Consider the following 19,431-nt stretch of genomic DNA (forward strand, 5'->3'; position numbering starts at 1 on the left):
CCAAGGATGGACCTTGTGGAAAGTATATTTTGTGGCTTGTAGCACCATGGACATTTGCAAAACATGTCTCTCAACCATGAATAAGGATGGCAAATAAGTGCTTGAGAGAGAAAAGACCTTGAAGACCTTGGCTCATTGCGAGCAGGAGCACAAGTGGAGAGTTGCTTTCTTGACACTGAATGGATGGATACAGAGTCAAGAAACTCATTCCACTCCACAAATGATATCAGTGCTCAGTTCCAGCATTAACCCCTCCTGCATTTGAAACCAGTGGGAAACAGGGATTTTTTAAAGATGCCAACAACCTTGTACTTGAGGTAGCTCGGCTGGACCGGCCTGCTCATAAAATGAGTCTGCAGAGACAGAGTAAGCACTAATGCAGTGGCAGCAGCCCTAGGCCTGGAAAGCGTTCTGTGACTAGATTTAAACCAGAATGGAGTCTGGAAAAAAGCTGCTACTAAATTTAGGTTAGTTTACCACATAACAGACATTTTTTTTTTAAAGTGTATTTTGTGCGTGTACTCGAGAGAGGAGCCGGACTGCAGGAGTTGGGAGTAGGCAGGCCTCCCCCAGAGGCAATCTGCCACCTTTCTCTATGCCCCGGGTGGCAATGGTGGGTGTGTGAGGGGGTCCTCCCACACAGCCCGCCCTACCTGCTCCGCTTTGAAGCCCAACAGGGCAGAGGGACTCCCTATAAGGGAGTGAGAGGATCCAGCCCCGTTAGTCCTTCGCCTCTCTTTTTAGAGACCACGTGGTCAAAGTGCGTGCATGTTAACCCAATTTCGAGTGCGTGTAGGTGTGGTAGTTTTTGTGGGAGGGGGGTGGGCGTACTAAGCGCAGTCTTACCTTGCATAGCACACTCCACATAACAGACATGATACTAGTGTTAGTAGTAGGAGGGGTTATTCTGACCTGCACTTTTTTTTTTCACCAGTGTCCAGTCCTCTTATAAGCTACAGTATAATCCCACAATGGATAAGAAAAGAAAGCTGATTTCTTGGATGTTCATTGACAAATCTTAGAATCATTGTGATTAAGCATACTCACACTGTAAACCATATTTCTGCACCATGACGGTCCCCAAAATCTCTCTGACATTTCCTTGTACTGAAATTTTAAATTAAGAGTTTACAAAAATGAGATGACCATTTTGTTTGCACCTTCAGTTAACAGAGATGAAGTCCCTGGCTTTTAGAGAAAAAGTACTGATCTTCTGAAGCTAGCTTCCCTTCAGTTTGACAGTCCATCATTTTATAATTTTCATAAGCTTTGTTAGTGGTCTTCGTTTCCAGAAAAGTCAGTCACCAAGGAGAGAGTGATGATTTTTGCGTTTCTGACAGCATTGTATTTGGTGCATTGTGTATACGAATTATATGTTTTAGCACTGTCATCTGTTGAGGTCATTGACATGCTGAGTATGTAGTCCTTTTGGTCAGTGGTTATGGCACTGTGCAGGCAATTTATGTTCATTTATTATAAGCTTTGGAAATGATTTCTTCTTTACACAGAAGTGGAAGGGAAGATTGCTTCAATGGTTAGATCCTAAAAAAGATGGACACATGGAGAGTTGTAAATGATATGCTCTGACCTTGGAGATGTAAAAATCAATAAGAAGGCCAGTGAATACAATTTTACCTTTGGCTTTTCTCCTTCCATAATGGGTGAGATTGATTTGAGGCACACTGGTCCACCTAAATACCAAACATAAATCACATAAAACAGAACGCAACAAATAATCAGCTTCCAAACATTATTTATGATATAAAATGTATGTTAGAAACCAGTAGTCATGGCTCCAAAGTTTTTTCTGAATCATTGCATTGTGTGCTTAGAATTTTCTGTTCTACCAGCTATAAAATGGCACTGTAGTTTGCACACATTTTTTTTCAATCAAAATCTCCTGTTAGATATTCAAAAATTTAATGGGAGAATTTTTTTATTGCTATGACTAACAAAAACAATTTCCTTCCATTGGTTCTAGTTATGAACCCCAAGTTATGCACAACTCTTTTTTAAGACACTATACATGTGTTATTGTTCTGTATATAATTTATCCAAAAATTCCATCCTTAAACCGTTAAATATTGGGAACATTTCTCACTACATTCTATCTTAGAGATACAGCAGGAAGTAAGAAAAAAATAATCCCATATTGACATTTGTCACTGAGCCAGGAGTTCCATGCCCCCTTTTCTGGTGACAACTGTAAAATTGTAGATTTTTCATTTATATCTTACCAAGTGACAATGGTCAGACAGACAGAAAATAAGAATGAATGTATCAACATGGGACACAGACAGCAATACTAACGCAACAAAAGGACTAACTAACCCTTCCATACTCTACTCAAAACTGGGGAAAAATTGTCTGACAAGAAAGAGAAAGGGGGACCTGTACATAAAAACAATCTGTGTAGCTTTCACTAAAGTTGGATATTGTGCTTGGTTTAGGGGTAGGCAATTTACACACCTCCTGAAACCTGGCTGAAAAACTCCCAGAGATAGCATCATCCCACCCTGTCTTGTTGCTAGAACATTCCTAAGGCACTCATGGCTGATTCAAACCCCCTCTCTCCTCTGCCGCAGTAGCACTGAGCTTTAAAGAGTAACTCCACATTTGTTGAAAAAAAACATTCCCCTCTGGGTGATCTATGTTCATTGCAAGGAAGTTAACACACTTTGTTTCAGATTCCTACCTTTTTGTGTGTCCATTTTGTAAGTGAATCTAATAGGAGTGATTTCTTAATTAGGTACCAACTGCTGCACCTGCAGGGCTCTAGTGAGGAAAATTGCAGGGTCTGCATCCCTTTAAATGTGATTTCCTACTGGGAGCATCTCCCCAAAAATGACATTTTTGTTGCAGGGGGTGCCTGATCTCTGACTTGTATCTTAGTGCAGACTTCTGGGAAAATCAGTGAGCCAATCACACCAGGAGGAATTAATGTTTGTTCATGGGGGCGTTCTGTACACAATCTGTGTACAGAACACCTTCAGGTAGCCATATTGCATTGCATTTTACAGAAAATTACAGAGCTGCAGATTGAAAAGGAAAGGTCATTTTTAATATTCAATTACAATATGACTTGTGCCGCAATTGTATACGCTATATTATTTTTTTTTTATTTGCTTTTTTTTTTTTTCACTAAAGTGGAGTTACCATTTAAGGCAGGATCCCTACATACATAATGCCTTATCCCACCATTTTTCCTCACCGTCATATGGAGAACAGTGTGCCAGAGCAGTTTTGCATGCTGGTCCTTGGCTGGTCTTGCTGCTGCTAATCTCACCAATGTAATCACACCTGAGTGAGTGAGTGAGTGAGTGAGTAACTTTTATAGCGCTACAAATGCGAACTAAATTGCATCAAAGCGCTCTGTACTCACTGTAGGACCAGCACTCATGTCACCAGAAAGTGATATGGCCCACCCACATTCCAGCATTGGAGAAAGGAGGATTTGGTTGCTGGCTTTCAGGGGACCATGAAGAAGGGTAAATATTGCTACTTGTTGACTGTTTTTTTTTTCTCCCTCAAGCGTGGACAGTGGTTTGTAATGATCTGGAGTAAAAGGGAATTAGGCTGTATTTCTTTTTCCTTTTAAGTGGCTGGAGTTCTGCTTTAAACAGATTTTTTAGACTAGCACATATCTAAGTACAATGAGGTTTAAGGGTGTGATAAGTCAGTATTTATGTTTAGTATGCCACTGCAAATTTAATAAATGCCTAATAAGTATAAGGTGTGAATTTGGGTCTTGTGACTCTAATGCTGGCCATTCACTATACGAAAAATCGGCCGAACCCATTTTCGAAAAACGAACATTCGGCCGTGAGTGCAAACGATAGTGCCATCATGTAATGACCGATAAATCGTTCAGAGGACATAAATACATTTTTTTTTACATATACCTAGTGCAGACAGGTCGGAGGGGAAACACATTAACCTTTCAATTTATTGTTCGTTCGGCAGAAGTTTTCCAAACTTGCCATTGTTTTTTTTCCCACAAAAACGTCATAAACGATTAACGATTTGTGCCCATTAACTTGCCGAAAAACTAACGAAGTGTCTACATGAGCAATGGCTGATCAATGGCCAGTATGCAGGCCAATCAATAAAGGCAGTATTAAAATTGGGTGGCAAGTATAGTAATCTAAACTACCAAATACATTTTCCGTTTAGACAATGGAATGGGTTACTGCAGTTTATACAAGCCTGATGTTGTAGAAGATGGCAATCACTATGTTAGTAACAAGGGGTATAAATAATCTAAAGTGTTTCTTGCCTGTGAAAAAGTCACCTCCCTCTTCACTGATTTTATCAGGAAGAGAGACTCCTCCAGGTGAGCGCAGCCTCCGAGGGCTTGGTCCTGATGTAAGTGAAAGAGAAGATGGTGGGGAAGAGCTGTGCTCACAGGAGTTAAGAGGTACAGATGCTCTGGTACGGGATCCTAGAAGAGAAAATTGCTACATTAAAGTGTACCCAAGAATGTAATATATTGCAGCTTACCAGTCTTTATTTATGGTAGCTGCATTAATTTTATTTTTTCAAGCTCTTTACGGTAGAAGCTGATTTGGACTATAGAACACCTCCCTCTCTCCTTATCTGCATAATACATGGAAGGTGTTCTGTTGTTCACAGAAGAGAATGGGTAGGGCTGATAACAATGCTTGGATTTTCAGCACTGCACATGCAGACACAAGAAGTTATGAGCTCAGTGGATTTTTGCCAGTTTAAAAGGTGTATATATCTATCTATATATAGATATACATATATCTATCTATCTATATATATCTATATATATATATATATATATATATATATATATATATATACAGCCCTCAAAATTTCCACTCGCCTACTAGCATTTGGCGAGTGGATTTAAGCTGGGGGCGAGTGATGACAGGGCTGCATGACCAATCTCCCTCCAATCTGTGCCTACACTTAGAGTCCCGATGAGATTGGCGGCCGAAGAGGAAAGGTGCATGCTCGGGAAAAGTAGTCTGGTGAGCCGCGCACAGGCAGAGCAGTACACAGGTGCTCTCCTTACAATTCTCATTAAGCCATGGGACCTAACAGTATGACCTCTCTGAGCCTGCCCCCCTCCCCCGGGCCCCGACCAATGTAGCTGGAGAGCAGAAAGTAATGAGTGAGGTGGAGGATTGCAAAAATTACCACTCCGGTGCAGCGCTCACTGAAAGTTGCCCTGACATGTGAGCGGCAGCCTTCTAGTTTGTGCAGTTTTCTTCTCCTTGTGCTCTATGTAAGTGTCCAACAGTTTAGCCTGAGCACTGAACAGACTGGTCTTAATGTGTGCTGTGCGCTGTCAGTGTGCGCTGTGCTATGGTGTCAATGGCTGTGCAGTTGTGTGGATCTCAGCGCTAGATTGTATTCCCTCCCGCTGTAGCTCCTCTCCTCTCTGCCAGCCTGAATAAAAGGGGGAAGTGGGGACATGCAAGCGTGGAGCCGCACACACAGGCTCCTGATGATGAGATGAATGGGAGAGAGAGAGAGAGGATGGATGGGAGTTGCAGAGGAGACAGCAAGAGAATGGGGAAGAGACCCAGTTCTAGTGCCCTGTCCCTCTGGTCTGCCCCAGTGCCCTGTCCCTCTGGTCTGCCCCCAGTGCCCTGTCCCATTTTGTTAAAGTTGTTGTTGGTAATATTTAATTTTGTAACTTGATTCTGCATAAAACATTGTCATTCCATGAGATAATCTATGAGGGCGTGTTTACGGGTGCAATTAGGCGCAGGGCAGTGTATGAATTAGGTGGGGCAACTGGTGGCGAGTAACTCTTGAGGCCTGGCTAGTAGCTCAGGACTTGAAATTTTGAGCCCTGTATATATATATAGATAGATATATATGCAGTATCTTTTGACTTACCTCTAGCGGTCAGGAGAACGCTAACTGTCCGTTCACTTATTGCATTGAATCCAGCTTTTATGTCAAGGAAAGAACGGTGACTGGAACCAATTGTGGAGGTATCCTGTATGCGGTGCTCTGGATATAGATTAAATAAAAACATAAAAAATTCAAAACATTTAGTAAAGATCCCTGAAGGATTTCAGGTTTCAGCTCATCCAGAGTCATCATATGTTCCCCTTATAAGGACTGATGAGACATTTGCTAAAATCACATCCATAACATTTTACTGATGACCTTACATACATATTTTAACATTTCTAGCAGTGTGAGTGCCAACAAAGAAAATACTGGAAACCAACACTATTTTTTCATATTTTTAGTCTACAATTTGAGCTTGAATGAGAATAGCGGATTAAAAACGTACACATCTATAATAATAGTATACAACTGTTTAAACACTTAACAATTTAGAATGTTAATGAGCTTTGGTGCTTAAGGACTAGTTTGAGGATATTAACATAAATGTAAGATCTAAAAAGAAAAAGTAGAAAACACATTGAGATAAGCAATAAAAAGGAAAAGCCTCCAGGAATGGCATCTGAAGGGCAAACTGTTGTTCTAAGGAAGAATAATGAGAAACGGTGGAACATCCCAGCTCTGAGGGTAAGATGAACCCTATTTCACTTTGTTTATGGCCCAAATTCAGTTAAAATGTTGTTTTAATTTTGGATAGAATGAGTATTAGAACCAATGTCAAGCCTTTACAGCTACAGTATCTCCATCCCTGTTTGAAGCCATTTCCCACCACTTCCTGTGTCATGGTGTCACTGGGACAGGAAGTAACTAGAGATACACATACAGCTGAGACATTTTCCAAAACAATTATTTTTTCTAGAGATGGGTTTTTAAGTGGAAGAAACGCCTAAGCTCCAGTCCAATCACGTGGATCCACGGCTCCCTGTGTCAGTGAGCAGTTGTTGCAGGGGAGAGAGACTGTTTTGCAAGCTGGCTGGTAAGTGTGCTAGGAAATCTTTTGTTTGTTTGTGATGTGCATTGCCCTTCTATGTGCACCTTATTGCAAAGGCCAGTTATAGGTTGGGATGGTTGCCACTTTTTTGTACAGTTGGTTGAATTGAGTGCGGGGATGCACTAGATGCCTTTGCTGCCATTGTACTTTTGCTGGGCGCCATGTGTGTCCTTGTACCTTTAAGGAGTAGTGGGCTCCCTCCAAGCATAACTGCCCTTAGGACAGGTTCACACTGGTCCGACAAACGCTCCGACACTGGGAGCTCATGACACATGACGTGGGAAAATCAATGTTTCCCTATAAGAGTCGTCTTAACTGGTCCGACACAAGTCGGTCCGACTTTGAAAATGCTCCCTGTACTACTTTGGTCCGACTTTGATCCTACTTCAGCCCATTGAATATCATTGAAGTCCGACCAAAATAGGAGCCTTGTCCTTACCATCCGACTTTTGACATCCGACATGTGATTACAGCAGCAGTAAAAGGAATTTATCTCACTCTGGGATTATTTTGATTAGTCAAAGAACTAGTTAGACTATCACAAAGTCGGATCAAAGTAGTATCCTGTTCATGAAAGTCGGATGGATGTAGGACCAATGTCGCAGAGCAAATTAGGATGAAAGTCATAATGCTGTCAGGTAGTATAGTGTGAACCCAGCCTCAATCTATCCATTATTATATGTGCTCCTAGTATGGAGGCTCTGGAAATGTAGAGTTAGGACCACAGTAAATACAAAGATACCTTCGCATTGGGCATTCGGCTTATGCATATATTTGCAAATGTGTGTAAACACAACCCTCTGTTTTTTTAGACAGTGTCAATTTGATTGTTTTGTATGCTGGCTGGTAAGTGTGTCGGGAAATCTTTTGTTTGTTTGTGATGTGCATTGTCCTTCCATGTGCACCTTGCTGCAAAGGCCAGTTATAGGTTGGGGTGGTTGCCACTTCTTTTTTTTAGAGAGGAGGGAGAGCCAGCAGTGGCTGACCTATGGAAGCCTATGGATGATGGCATGGCTTTTAAAATTCTCAGTCCTAGTCGAGCACTCCCTGAGCCAAAGATGCAGAATCACCAGTGGCGGCCGCTCCATTAAGGGCGCATGGGCCCTAATCTATGCACCGGGCCCCTAATCTACATGCAGGGTGCTGGACACATGGATTTCAAGGGGTTTTTATTTTTGTTGAAGCACATGATTAGAGCCTGGGGCTTTAACTAGCTTAAAAAAGGGTGGGCTAGGAGTCTTGAGCCCACCCACTTATGTAGCAATAGCAAATTAATATTTGCTATTGTCTTCCTGCTTCTCCTCCTGACCAATCAGGAAGCGATTGGCTGGGAGGAAAAGCGTCCATATTGGTCGCCGAGGAGGAGACCCAGGGGAAAGCCGAAGTTGCCCGTGACTTAGATCGGGTAAGTGCAGCGCTGGTGTGAGGACAGGCAAGCGACGGGGGGAGGGGGTGTTCAGTCTACCAAGTGACGGGGGGAGGGGCTTGACTGACCAACCGACTGAACGAATGACAGGGGTGGTGGTTTGTTTGCTGCCACCCCCCCCCCCCCCCCAAAAAATGGAGCACCAGCCCCCACTGGTGAGTCCACCGATATTTTTTTATACAGGTAAGGCAGGATATGTAGGAGGAGGGGGAGGGAAAATTTTTAAGAATAGTTCGATTTAGGCTTTTCTTCCGTTTTAAGCCATTTTCCTGGCTTTGGAGATCTGTACCCCTTGCCCACACTAAAAAAAATATGACATTTTTAGTGTATATTTCATTTTGTTCATATTGCACAAGATTAGGAAAGCAATATTATTTCTGATACTACTCTGTGGGCTACTTTGACTAGAATGTATAACGCCTAGGTTTACATGGCTCCTCAAGCATTCCTTAGAAACTTAAAATCCCACCAGTTCTAAGATAACTAAATTTACGTTGTAATATATGAGAAATGTAATTGCTACACATGCAGAATTACTTTCAACAACAACAACTACATGATACGCTGATTTAAATGGGGGTTTGTTATTGAACATCAGCTCCCCAAACTGGGAAGACTGGATCTTATGTGAACAGAGGATTCTTCTCAGATACACCAGCAGAGGGCAGTCTCATCATAGTTTACAGCCAGCCAAAAGACAGGCTAGACCTACTAAAGTCTCGTACACACGACCGAGTCTCTCGGCAAAAACCAGCAAGAAAACTGCTTCTTGCCGAGATTCCCGTTCGTGTGTACGAGGCATTCAGGTTTCTCGTCTGGAAATCTGGTCAGAATATTGACGATAAAAAAAGGGAACCTGCTCTCTTTTTTCTCATCGAGATTCTTGTCGGCCTGTTTCCCGACGAGAAACACGAGAGTGTGTATACTTACCTGTCGCTGTGGAAACCCGCGAATGCTCAAAATGACTTTGACGCATGCGCTGTAGCTTCCACGGCATAGGTAGGGTGAAGCAAGATGGCGGCGACGGCATTGAACGTGACAAGCGCATGCTTGTCGTACGCGATGACGTCACCGCGTTCTTTCCTTTCAAGAGAACCGCGGTTCTTTTGAAACAAAAGTCGGTACACTCCAGCGGCAAGAGTTTCTTGCCAAGAATCTCGTCAGGAAAAACGACGGGTTTTTCCTGACGAGATTCTCGGTCGTGTGTACCAGGCCTAAGAGAAGCAGGATAAGTGATAAACCTGTGTATGTATGTCACTTACAGGCAGGGGAGGGCAACAAAGCTCTTAGCCCGGTGTATAGAAAAGACAATACAGAATTAGCTAATGTAATAGAAACCTTTAGCTAGATTCAGAGAGAGTTACGCCAACGTATCAGTAGTAACTCTGAATCTACGCCGTCGTAAATTTAAGCGTATTCTGGAAACCAGATACGCTTAAATTAGGCTAAGATACGAGCGGCGTAAGTCTCCTACGCTGTCGTATCTTAGGGTGCATATTTACGCTGGCCGCTAGGTGGCGCTTCCGTTGTGTTCCGCGTCAAATATGCAAATAAGCAAGATACGCCGATTCACGGACGTACGTGCGTCCGTTGCAATTAGTTACGCCGTTTACGTAAGACATACGCCGGTTTAAAGATAAAGCTGCTCCCTAGGTGGCGCAGCGCATGCAAGGTATGGACGTCGGAACAAGCGTATCTTTTTACGTCGTTTGCGTAAGTCATACGCGAATAGGGCTGTGCGTAAGTTACGTTCACGTCGTAGGCAGTGTTCGACGTATCTTAGGCATTCTATCTGACGCATGCGCACTGGGATACCACCTCTTCCTCATTTGAATTAGGCGCGCTTACGCCAGCACATTTACGCTACGCCGCCGTAACTTAGGACGCACTTGCGGCGGTGTAGCGTAAATACCATACGCTAAGCCCGCACAAAGTTACGCTGCCCTGTTTCTGCAGTGTTCCCAGATATTATTATTTTTTTTTACTTTATTCTTTATTCATTTTTCTGTCCCCAGATATTTCTAGTAAACATCAATAAACACAACAATTTGTGTATTAATTTGATTATTTTCAATCCAGAGCACTTAACTGGGATAACTCAGTGGCCTGCTAGTCCTCCAACTGATTGAAAAATAAGGGCCCAGAAGCTGGGGGTTGGTCAGCGTGCTCGCCCCCTCCCTTGGGACTACATCCCTGAAAGGAAACGCTGTGAACACCCCGCAGGGATGTAGTCCCAAGGGAGGGGAGAGCACGCTGACTAACCCCCAGCCAGAATGGCTCGGATGATGGGGGCAAGCTTACTGAGTAGGAACAGGAAGTGAGAAATTCAGACAAAGAAAAAAAAACATTTAGAAGGAAAATCGAAGGAAAAAATGGGTGAACCAACAACCTTTTTAGAAAATAAAAAACTAACCTTTACAACCCCTTTAATACCTGAATCTGTCTTGATATCAATCTCCAATAATCAGAATATTATTAATAGTACAGCAGAACTCAGTCTGGGAAAAAGAAGGCAAGCACTAGGGTCCAATCAGGCTTTGCTGCATGCACATGTGATTACAGTTGTCATGCTGACAGTAGGAAAGCACATTGTTCAGACAACAGGCACTGAATGTGTATTTTTTTTAGCTGGGCTGCTGGTGCAGTAGAGGTTAACAACCTGAAAGTGTTTGGGCTGAGGTATTTGCTGGACAAAATTACACATCGGTGTTCGTTGGCTCAGAGATGCCGGGGGACAGATGGAGCATCGGTCTGATGCTCCATCTACCGAGATAAGTATGAATCTAAAACATTTTTTAACCCATACTTCTCTTTTAATTAAACAATTAAACAACAATGTAAAGGATGGAGTTTGCGAACTATAGATGAAGGAGAATGCAAAGACTTAAAAAAGAGCCAGAAATACCCAAGAAGGTAAATATTTCTGAAAAAAAAAACCCAATAAATATTCCCTCTTTTTTGGGAACTAGCAATTACCAAATCCAACCAAGTACCACTCTCATAAATATGAAAAGCCTATACAATCTATTTTATGTTTTTATTTATTTATTTATTTATTTTTTACGACTTCTTTCTTTGGGATAAAATGTTGCAATTGTTACTTTAAAGGCATAGTACAACTTTTGAAAATAAATAAATAATAATAATACTAAATGTGACCCATAGTAATGAAAGAAAACAATGTGCATTTGTCATATTTTCGCATTGGAGACTGCAATCAGTGTATCCGCTATCCAACAAGCTTTGGCAGACTTTTCCCCCAGCCCTGAATGAAGTATAGACCTTCGGTTATGATGCTGGAGGAAGTAAACAATAACCTACAAGTGCAGTGACATCAACACACTTGTGCTGATGTGATCTGTAAAGCCGGATCGAAATTCGACCAGTTCATCAGGGAAAAGGGATAAGTCTCCCGCTGTCAGAATACAATAGCTCAGCAGGGTGGATTCCCTCATCCACATCAAGTGTGTGGATGGGGGAACTATTTCAGTCTTTATAGTTTAATCCGCTGGTCGAACGAATAAAACTGACTCATCTATGGGCTGCCTAAGTCCCATTAATGTGGTGGCAGATGGAACTTGTAATCTGTTTTTTCATAGATCCTGTGAATGGTTGTGCTCAATTCAAAATGAAAATAGGAAGCTCTGGGAAAAGAACCCCATGATTTAGGTAGCCGAGGGGCAGGTTGAGGGTAAAGGCTGATAAAGGAGGTGTGGTTAAGCTTCTGATTGGCTGACACAGCGGTTGGACTGACAGCTGCTCTCACTACTGCAGCTGGACACATCGTCTTTGGGCTAGGGTGACCAGACATCCCGGTTTCCGGGGACAGTCCCTGGATTGAGGACACTGTCCCCGGGCCAAGTCTGTCCCCGGTTTTGTCCCTGGATTGTATTTGAACAGGGGCTGGGGAAATTTTAAAGACAGTCAGTCTGAAATTAATAAAAAAAAAAAAAATCGGAATGAGACATCTCCGCTCCGCCGCTCCTACTAGCTTAGGGGGGTCTATTTTTTTTCCATTATCTGTTCCCCTTTCTGATGATCATGTGCTGGTCAAAGCGGAGAGAATATTTCTTCAGTATGGGTGCATGCCCATTCAGCTCGGCTCACATGTTCTTCTGCCTTAGCTCAAGTCCCAGCCAGTCACCTGTCTGCTTATCTCCTTGCCTTCCCTGGTGGAGTGATCTTCCTCCACTCCCCACCCAGTAGTAGCCGAGGCCCGGAGCGTAAGACTTGACTTGACCGGCTATGAGGCTGATTGCCGCCATTACTAGTAAAAAAAATATGCCCCTGGATTTAATTTTAAAAATCTGGTCACCTTACTTTGGGCGGACATCCGATTTCTGGATATACCATCAAGGGCACACAGGGCAGCCTGATGCCGGTCTCCCTGCACGGACTCCAGGCTCATCCTGCTCCCCACCACAGCCGGCTTTCTTCTTCACCAAGGATTACCACACAGCTCCCACCTCATTGCAATCCACTAAGGACTGTCATCCTCTCTCTCCCCCTCACCCGCTTGAGTTTTATTTGTTTTATATGGAATTTTATTTAATAAATTGTGCTACACTATGCCAGTTTGGCACTTTTTTCCGTTCCTGTGTGAGACTAGCGAATAAATATTCGCTATTCTCACACTGATTCTCCTCCCAGCCAATCAGGAAGCAGGTCATGAGACCCATTTTTCAATTGGCCGAAAGGAGAAGCAATGTTATTGGCCAAGGCGGAGGAGGGAGGAGACGCACGGTCGGGGGAGAAGCAGGGGGAAGACCGTCTGACCAACCAGCCACCACAGTCAGACTCCAGGGATGGTTCACCAACCAGCATCCGGCTCAGACATCCAGCACTTCCCGGCTCGAATACAGGAGGGAGGAGGAGGGGAGATCAGAGTCATCCCGGGCAGGACATCTGCCTCCTAGGGTAAGGAGGCCATCCGTCTCCCGCAATCGGGGTACGGTGTTCCCCATGTTCCTCGCATTCATGTCCATCTTCCTTCGGGCCAGGGGTGGCATTGGTTTGCTGTGGAATGTGACCATGTTTCAAGATACCCTCAAAATATTGGTATAATATGAACATGGTCCCAAAGGTAGACTATGCCTGATATTAAATGTGCTCTAACTTTTTTACTGTGGCCCTCTGCAGTATTATATGATCCCATAAAAATTATTTCGCTCCATTTGGCCACCATTTCATTTTAATTTTACTTGGCCGTCTTAAAGGAGGCCTATACTGAGATAATATTGGCGCTGCTGTTGTAGACCTACTCTAAGAATACTCGACCACTAGTTTTCCTTTAGGCCCCTTTCACACTTGTGAAACTTGTCCTGTGACTTGGGACTGGGATTGCAAAGTCACATGACAAGTTGTACCCCATGATTTCCAATGAGTACCATTCATTTCTGTGCGACTTCAAGTCACAGCGACTTCAAAGTAGTCCCTGTTCTACTTTGGTCTGACTTTGATGCGAGTTGAGGTCCATAGACCTCAAGTTTACACAGGCATTCTCTGAAATTTCTGCAAAATCGCGCCACTTTCATGTCTCGGCAGTGTGAAAATGGCCTTATTAACATTTCCTTTTCTGGAATGACACACAGGCTGTAATATGCATTTCTAAATCAGTTTTTAGTTGTGCATTGTGCTTCACACTCATATTCTGTATGCATTTTGTATTGTGATTGGGGGGGGGGGGGCTTAGAGTCGGAGCATTTTGTGTACGGCTCTATGCATTACAAGCAATGCTACAACATCCCAACTGGAAATTGCACCACAAATGCAGCAAGCAGGGTTTTTTTTTTTAAATGTCCCTCATAAGGCTTGTGTACATGGGTTCTGTTTGCCACAATGCAGATTACCATTTGTCTAAATGTTACGGTGTGGATGACAGTTCTAAGAAGGTGCTTGGCTGGATTTGCATGTATTTTCACTGAATGCAGCATGTCCAATTTGAGATGCGTCAGCATTGCAGGCAAGGAGGGCTAAACAGACTAGATCAATTTGAGCATCGATGCGTTGAAATACAAAAGCCAGCATTTGACAGCAACTGTACAAGCACTTACACAAACAGGCGAGAACTTTGCCATTGAAAAGAATTGTGCAGAACATCGCATGCACATCCGATGCAATTAAAAGTGTGTTGAAGCAAGTGCAGAGGTATGAATGAGCCCTTCATCTATTAACCACCTTCTACTGTTGTCTGGGGGTGAAAACTACAAACTGCACTTTATGTATTTTAGAAGGCAACAGTTAACATATTTCATAGGAACTGCTGTTTCATGAAGGATCAAATGTAATAAATAATTCTGTTTACTGTTGTAAAGCATTTGCTTGGTCAGCAAGTATGCAACAGAACATTTATCACCCAAAAAACAGCATATTGTTATGTATGTACAAAGGATTTGAAGAAGTAACTAGACTTCTGCCACCTGCTGGAAACACATTAAATTACCAAAAATCCCCATCATTTTAAACATTTAAAGAGGACATAAAAGCTTTGGATTTCTTTTTGTTGTCTGTACATATAAAAAAAGACCATCAAAATGTAAATAATCAAACCGTGTCAATGTTTCGAAAATGTTTAAAAAAAAATTAATGTATAAGCACATGTTACTAAAGCTGAGAGTGCAAAATCAGGCTCACTTCTACATAGAAGCCAATCAGCGTCCAGGTTTTATTGCCAAAGCTTAATTGAACAAGCTGAGGTTAGAGACTGATTGGTTTCTATGCAGAAGTGAGCCTGATTTTACACTCTCCGTCTTTAGTAAATAAACCCCATGAAGTCAGTTATCATTTAAGCAAGATTTGCTTCCTGCTGACCTGCTTTTTCCCACTAAAGCTGGCCATATACTGTTAGAAAATCGTTCGACAAAAATGGTTAGATTTATAAAGATCTGTCGAATGTGCATGTGATAACTCCATCATTGTATCAATGGATGTCGCCCAATTATCGACATATTATCAATCGATAACATAAACTGTATTTTTTTCATTGATCAATTACACGATCCAGGGTTACATTTTAACAAGCGCATGCGCCGTAGATTTTTTTAAACTGTTTTTGATCGATTCCCTTACTGTTTGAAAATCGTTTGTTTTGCCGCAAAAAAATTTACACGTTTGTACTTTTTTTGGCATAAAATTAACATTTTGAAAATCAAAATTTGCCCACTAACATTTGAAAAGTCGAACGCTCAAGCGTATCGAATGCTTTTTCTAATGATTTTCTAATCGTGTATGGCTAGCATAAAAGGGTGTGCCTGAGTAAAAACATGAGATTCTCTACAAGCTCTAAACACCAATAATGTACCTGGTAGCAGTGTTGCCAACCTACCAGATTGAAATTTACAGGCACGACACCCGAAATTTACTGGCGCAGCCACGTTTTTACTGGCATTTCACAAAAGTTACTAAATTACATTTTTAGGTGCAAATTTCAGTATTTAGGCTACAAACAAGTACACTAGGCAAATAGCAATGTGATTTAAGGTAGATATTAAGGTAAAAAAACATATATTTTTGTTATTTTCGATATAATAAGGGCAAATTATTTTGTCACAGCACCCCCTGCCTCCATCCCCCTCTGCCACCAACACCCCCTGCCTTCACCCCCCTCTGCGGTGACACCAACAACCCCTGTCTCCATCCCTCACCCTCTGCGGTGCCACCATCACCCTCTGTCTCTAATCTCCCCCAGGCCCCCTGCTTCCAATCACCCCCCTGCCTCCATCATCCCCTGCATCCATCCCCCTCTACGGTGCCACCAACAACCCCTGTCTCCATCCCTCACCCTCTGCGGTGCCACCATCCCCCTCTGGGGTGCCACCAACACCCCCTGCCTCCAATCTCCCCCTGCCTCCATTGCCCCCTGCTTCTATCCACCTCTGTGGTGCCACCGCAGCCACCATCACCCCCTGCCTCCAATCTCTCAATGCGCAGTTCCAAGCCAAATCGATTTCGGCTGATTTTACTGGCACATTCCCGCAACCACGGACATTTATGAACGGGGGAAAAAGTGCCAGTTTTTACGAACTGTCCGTAAAAATACGGACGGTTGGCAACACTGCCTGGTAGTCAGAGACCTTGTAATTTTTGGTGGTATGTGCACATGGTATGTGGTCCGATTTTTTTTTTTTTTAGATGATAGATATGCTATAAACACACATAAACTTTGTTTATAGTAACCCTAATGCACATTTGAAAGCAGATATCAATATTTATTAGGTTTTGGTCAGTTCTGTTTTATTTTTTAAAGTACTTTAACCACTTAACCCCCAGAACATATTGCTGGTAAAAGACCAGAGCACTTTTTGCGATTCGGCACTGCGTCGCTTTAACTGACAATTGCGCGGTCGTGCGACGTGGCTCCCAAACAAAATTGCCGTCCTTTTTTCCCACAAATAGAGCTTTCTTTTGGTGGTATTTGATCACCTCTGCGGTTTTTTGTTTTTGCGCTATAAACAAAAATAGAGCGACAATTTTGAAAAAAAATAATATTTTTTACTTTTTGCTATAATAAATATCTCCCAAAAATATATAAAAAAAACTATTTTTTTCCTCAGTTTAGGCCGATACGTATTCGTCTACATATGTTTCGTTAAAAAAAATCACAATAAGCGTTTATTGATTGGTTTGCGCAAAAGCTATAGCGTTTACAAAATAGGGGTAATTTTTATGGCATTTTTATTAATATTTTTTTTTACTAGTAATGGCGGCGATCAGCAATTTTTTTTCGGTACTGCGACATTATGTCTGACACTTCGGACACTTTTGACACATTTTTGGAACCATTGGCATTTTTTTTTTTTTTTATCCATAAAGATTTTATTGAGAGAAAAGGAACAGCTTTACAGATAAAACAGCATCAGCAACATATATGACAAGTGAATACAAGAGGCGCTGCAACGTGTAGCTACACATGAGATATAGGTACAAGCAGAATATCTATGACAAAAGTAATCTTCACACGATCCATATGAACACTCGTATCTTTTTCATATCACCAATGGAGGATGTGTCTCCAAGTGGTAAAGAGGGAAGACATTAGGATGCTCGTGTTCAAGGGCCTCTGAATGCTTCCACAAATTCAACCTCATATCCAATTATGGCTCCTTGATCACAGAGCCAAGTCCTATATCTGTCATTAAGGTCTACTTATAACGAACAGGATGGGTAGGTGGGTCAGTTCAAAACAAACCCGCCCTCCCATCACCATTGGCATTTTTATAGCGATCAGTTCTATAAAAATGCATTGGATTACTATAAAAATGCCACTGGCAGTGAAGGGGTTAACACTAGGGGGCAGGGATAGGGTTAAGTATGTCCCTGGGTGTGTTCTAACTGTAGGGGGGTGGCCTCACTAGGGGAAATGACCGATCTTCTGTTCATACATTGTATGAACAGAAAATCAGCATTTCCCTCCCTGACAGGACCAGGAGCTGTGTGTTTACACACACAGCTCCCGGTGGTGATCGTGCCCACCGGGCACGCGCCCCTAGTGGCCAGCGCGAGAGCTTACGTAGAGCTACGAGCTCTCGCGCAGGAGAGCTGACCTGCCGCCGTAAAACGACGGCGGAAGGGCGGCAAGCAGTTAACATTTAAAAAAATATATTATTTTTCCTACCTAAAACAGAAAGGCAAACCATTCTGCGGCATTCACATCTGCACGTTTTCTTAAATGCGCGACAAACCCCCCAAAAATTGGCGTTTTAGTCGCAAATTTTGGAATTGTGCTGCAATACCGGGCCATGCTTGCGTTACCATTAATTGTTAATAGCACCACAAGTGCATTGAAACAATGACCAAAAAAAGTTCTGGAGCTACTTTTGGGCGTTTGTCGCATGTAGGGCAGCCCATTCAAGCAAATGAGCAGCTCTAGGCGCAACACGTGAATGCGTGAGAAACGTGAGCGGTAACACGATTTCCTAAAAGCACATGAACTGATTGGCTCCTTGCACTACTACTTCTTTTCACACTCCAGCCCTGCTGTACAGGATTTGCAAGAGGCTGACAGTACAACCAAATGGCAACCACTATAACTAGCCTTTGTACCAAGGAGCAAATTCAGGTACTTAATGCTTACATTTATAAAAATATATTTAATGGTGTATTAAAGTGTATGCAAACCCTTACCTTGTAAAACACATTCAGTTTAAAATAGAAATGAAAGGCAAAACATTTGTGCGTAGATATAAAAAAAAAACATTGTAAACACCTTTTCCCCCCCCCGATTTTTATAAGTGACCACAACATTTCTATTCTAAGCAACACAGAGAGGTGAGGGAGGAGAAACAGCAACACACCAAACTTCCCAGTGGATCTTGTGAGCAGAAGTTCGATCATTGGAGGAGAGCACACTAAGAGCCGGTTCACACTGGGGCGACCTGTCAGGCGACTCAGCCGCCTGACAAGTCACGGTCCACAGTAGTCAATGGAACCGTTCTAATAGGAGCGACGCAAAACGCTCCGACTTAGAAAAAGGTTCCTGTACGACTTTGGGGGCGACTCGGGGCGACCTGCATTGACTTCAATACTGAAGTCATTTTGCAAGTTGCCTCTCAAGTCGCCTTGAGATCGCCTTGCCGAGTCGCCCCGCTAGAGAACTGACCACGCTGTGCTTGAATGCCTGGTGTAGTCAGTGTTTAACAAGAAAGCAGAGGGACTGACAGGAAGACCAGGGATTTCACACAAAGGAAGTAATACAAAGAGAACAGGATACTTTTTCATACAAGCACATGGTACAACAGGCACATATTAGAAATATGAAATGTTGGGGTAACATATAATTTCTCATTCATTTCTGAATTTTATATCTGCTTAGAGTTGAGCTTTAAGCCTACAAAGTAGCTGAGCATTTGAAACTAGCAGTCACTAAATGGATATTATCCTAGTCATAGACAACCCATCTCAGACATCTCCTAACCAATTGTTCTTAGTGGTTTACTATGGATAGGAAAGGCACCCGCCATAGCTGTGTGTAGCTATGCAGCCAATAGCGCAACACACTGTACATTCTGATATTGGTTATTATACCCAGAAACTGTATTGAAATAAGGATTTATGTAACTTGAAGTTGCAGCTTGCTGTCATGGCCAAAGCCACCTGGCCCCTCTCACTTATCCACCAAAGGCAG

General features: G+C 42.6%; 1 protein-coding gene across 2 annotated transcripts in view; it reads right to left on the bottom strand.

Annotated features, from left to right (window-relative positions):
• Positions 1-787: 787 nt before the first annotated feature.
• Positions 788-19,431, bottom strand: part of ARHGEF40 (Rho guanine nucleotide exchange factor 40) — a 132,391-nt gene continuing 113,747 nt past the window's right edge. Inside the window, exons 19-22 of one of the 2 annotated variants that reach the window (XM_040352346.1) lie at positions 5,875-5,991; positions 4,277-4,441; positions 1,636-1,691; positions 788-1,542 (exon numbers count right to left, since the gene is read on the bottom strand). In XM_040352346.1, coding sequence (XP_040208280.1) covers positions 1,501-1,542; positions 1,636-1,691; positions 4,277-4,441; positions 5,875-5,991 — 380 coding nt within the window. In that variant the 3' untranslated portion in view covers positions 788-1,500. The remainder of the gene's footprint in view (positions 1,543-1,635; positions 1,692-4,276; positions 4,442-5,874; positions 5,992-19,431) is intronic. The other variant, XM_040352357.1, reaches the window with a different exon arrangement.

Source organism: Rana temporaria, chromosome 1 (assembly GCF_905171775.1).
Source record: "Rana temporaria chromosome 1, aRanTem1.1, whole genome shotgun sequence".
Taxonomy (NCBI): domain Eukaryota; kingdom Metazoa; phylum Chordata; class Amphibia; order Anura; family Ranidae; genus Rana; species Rana temporaria.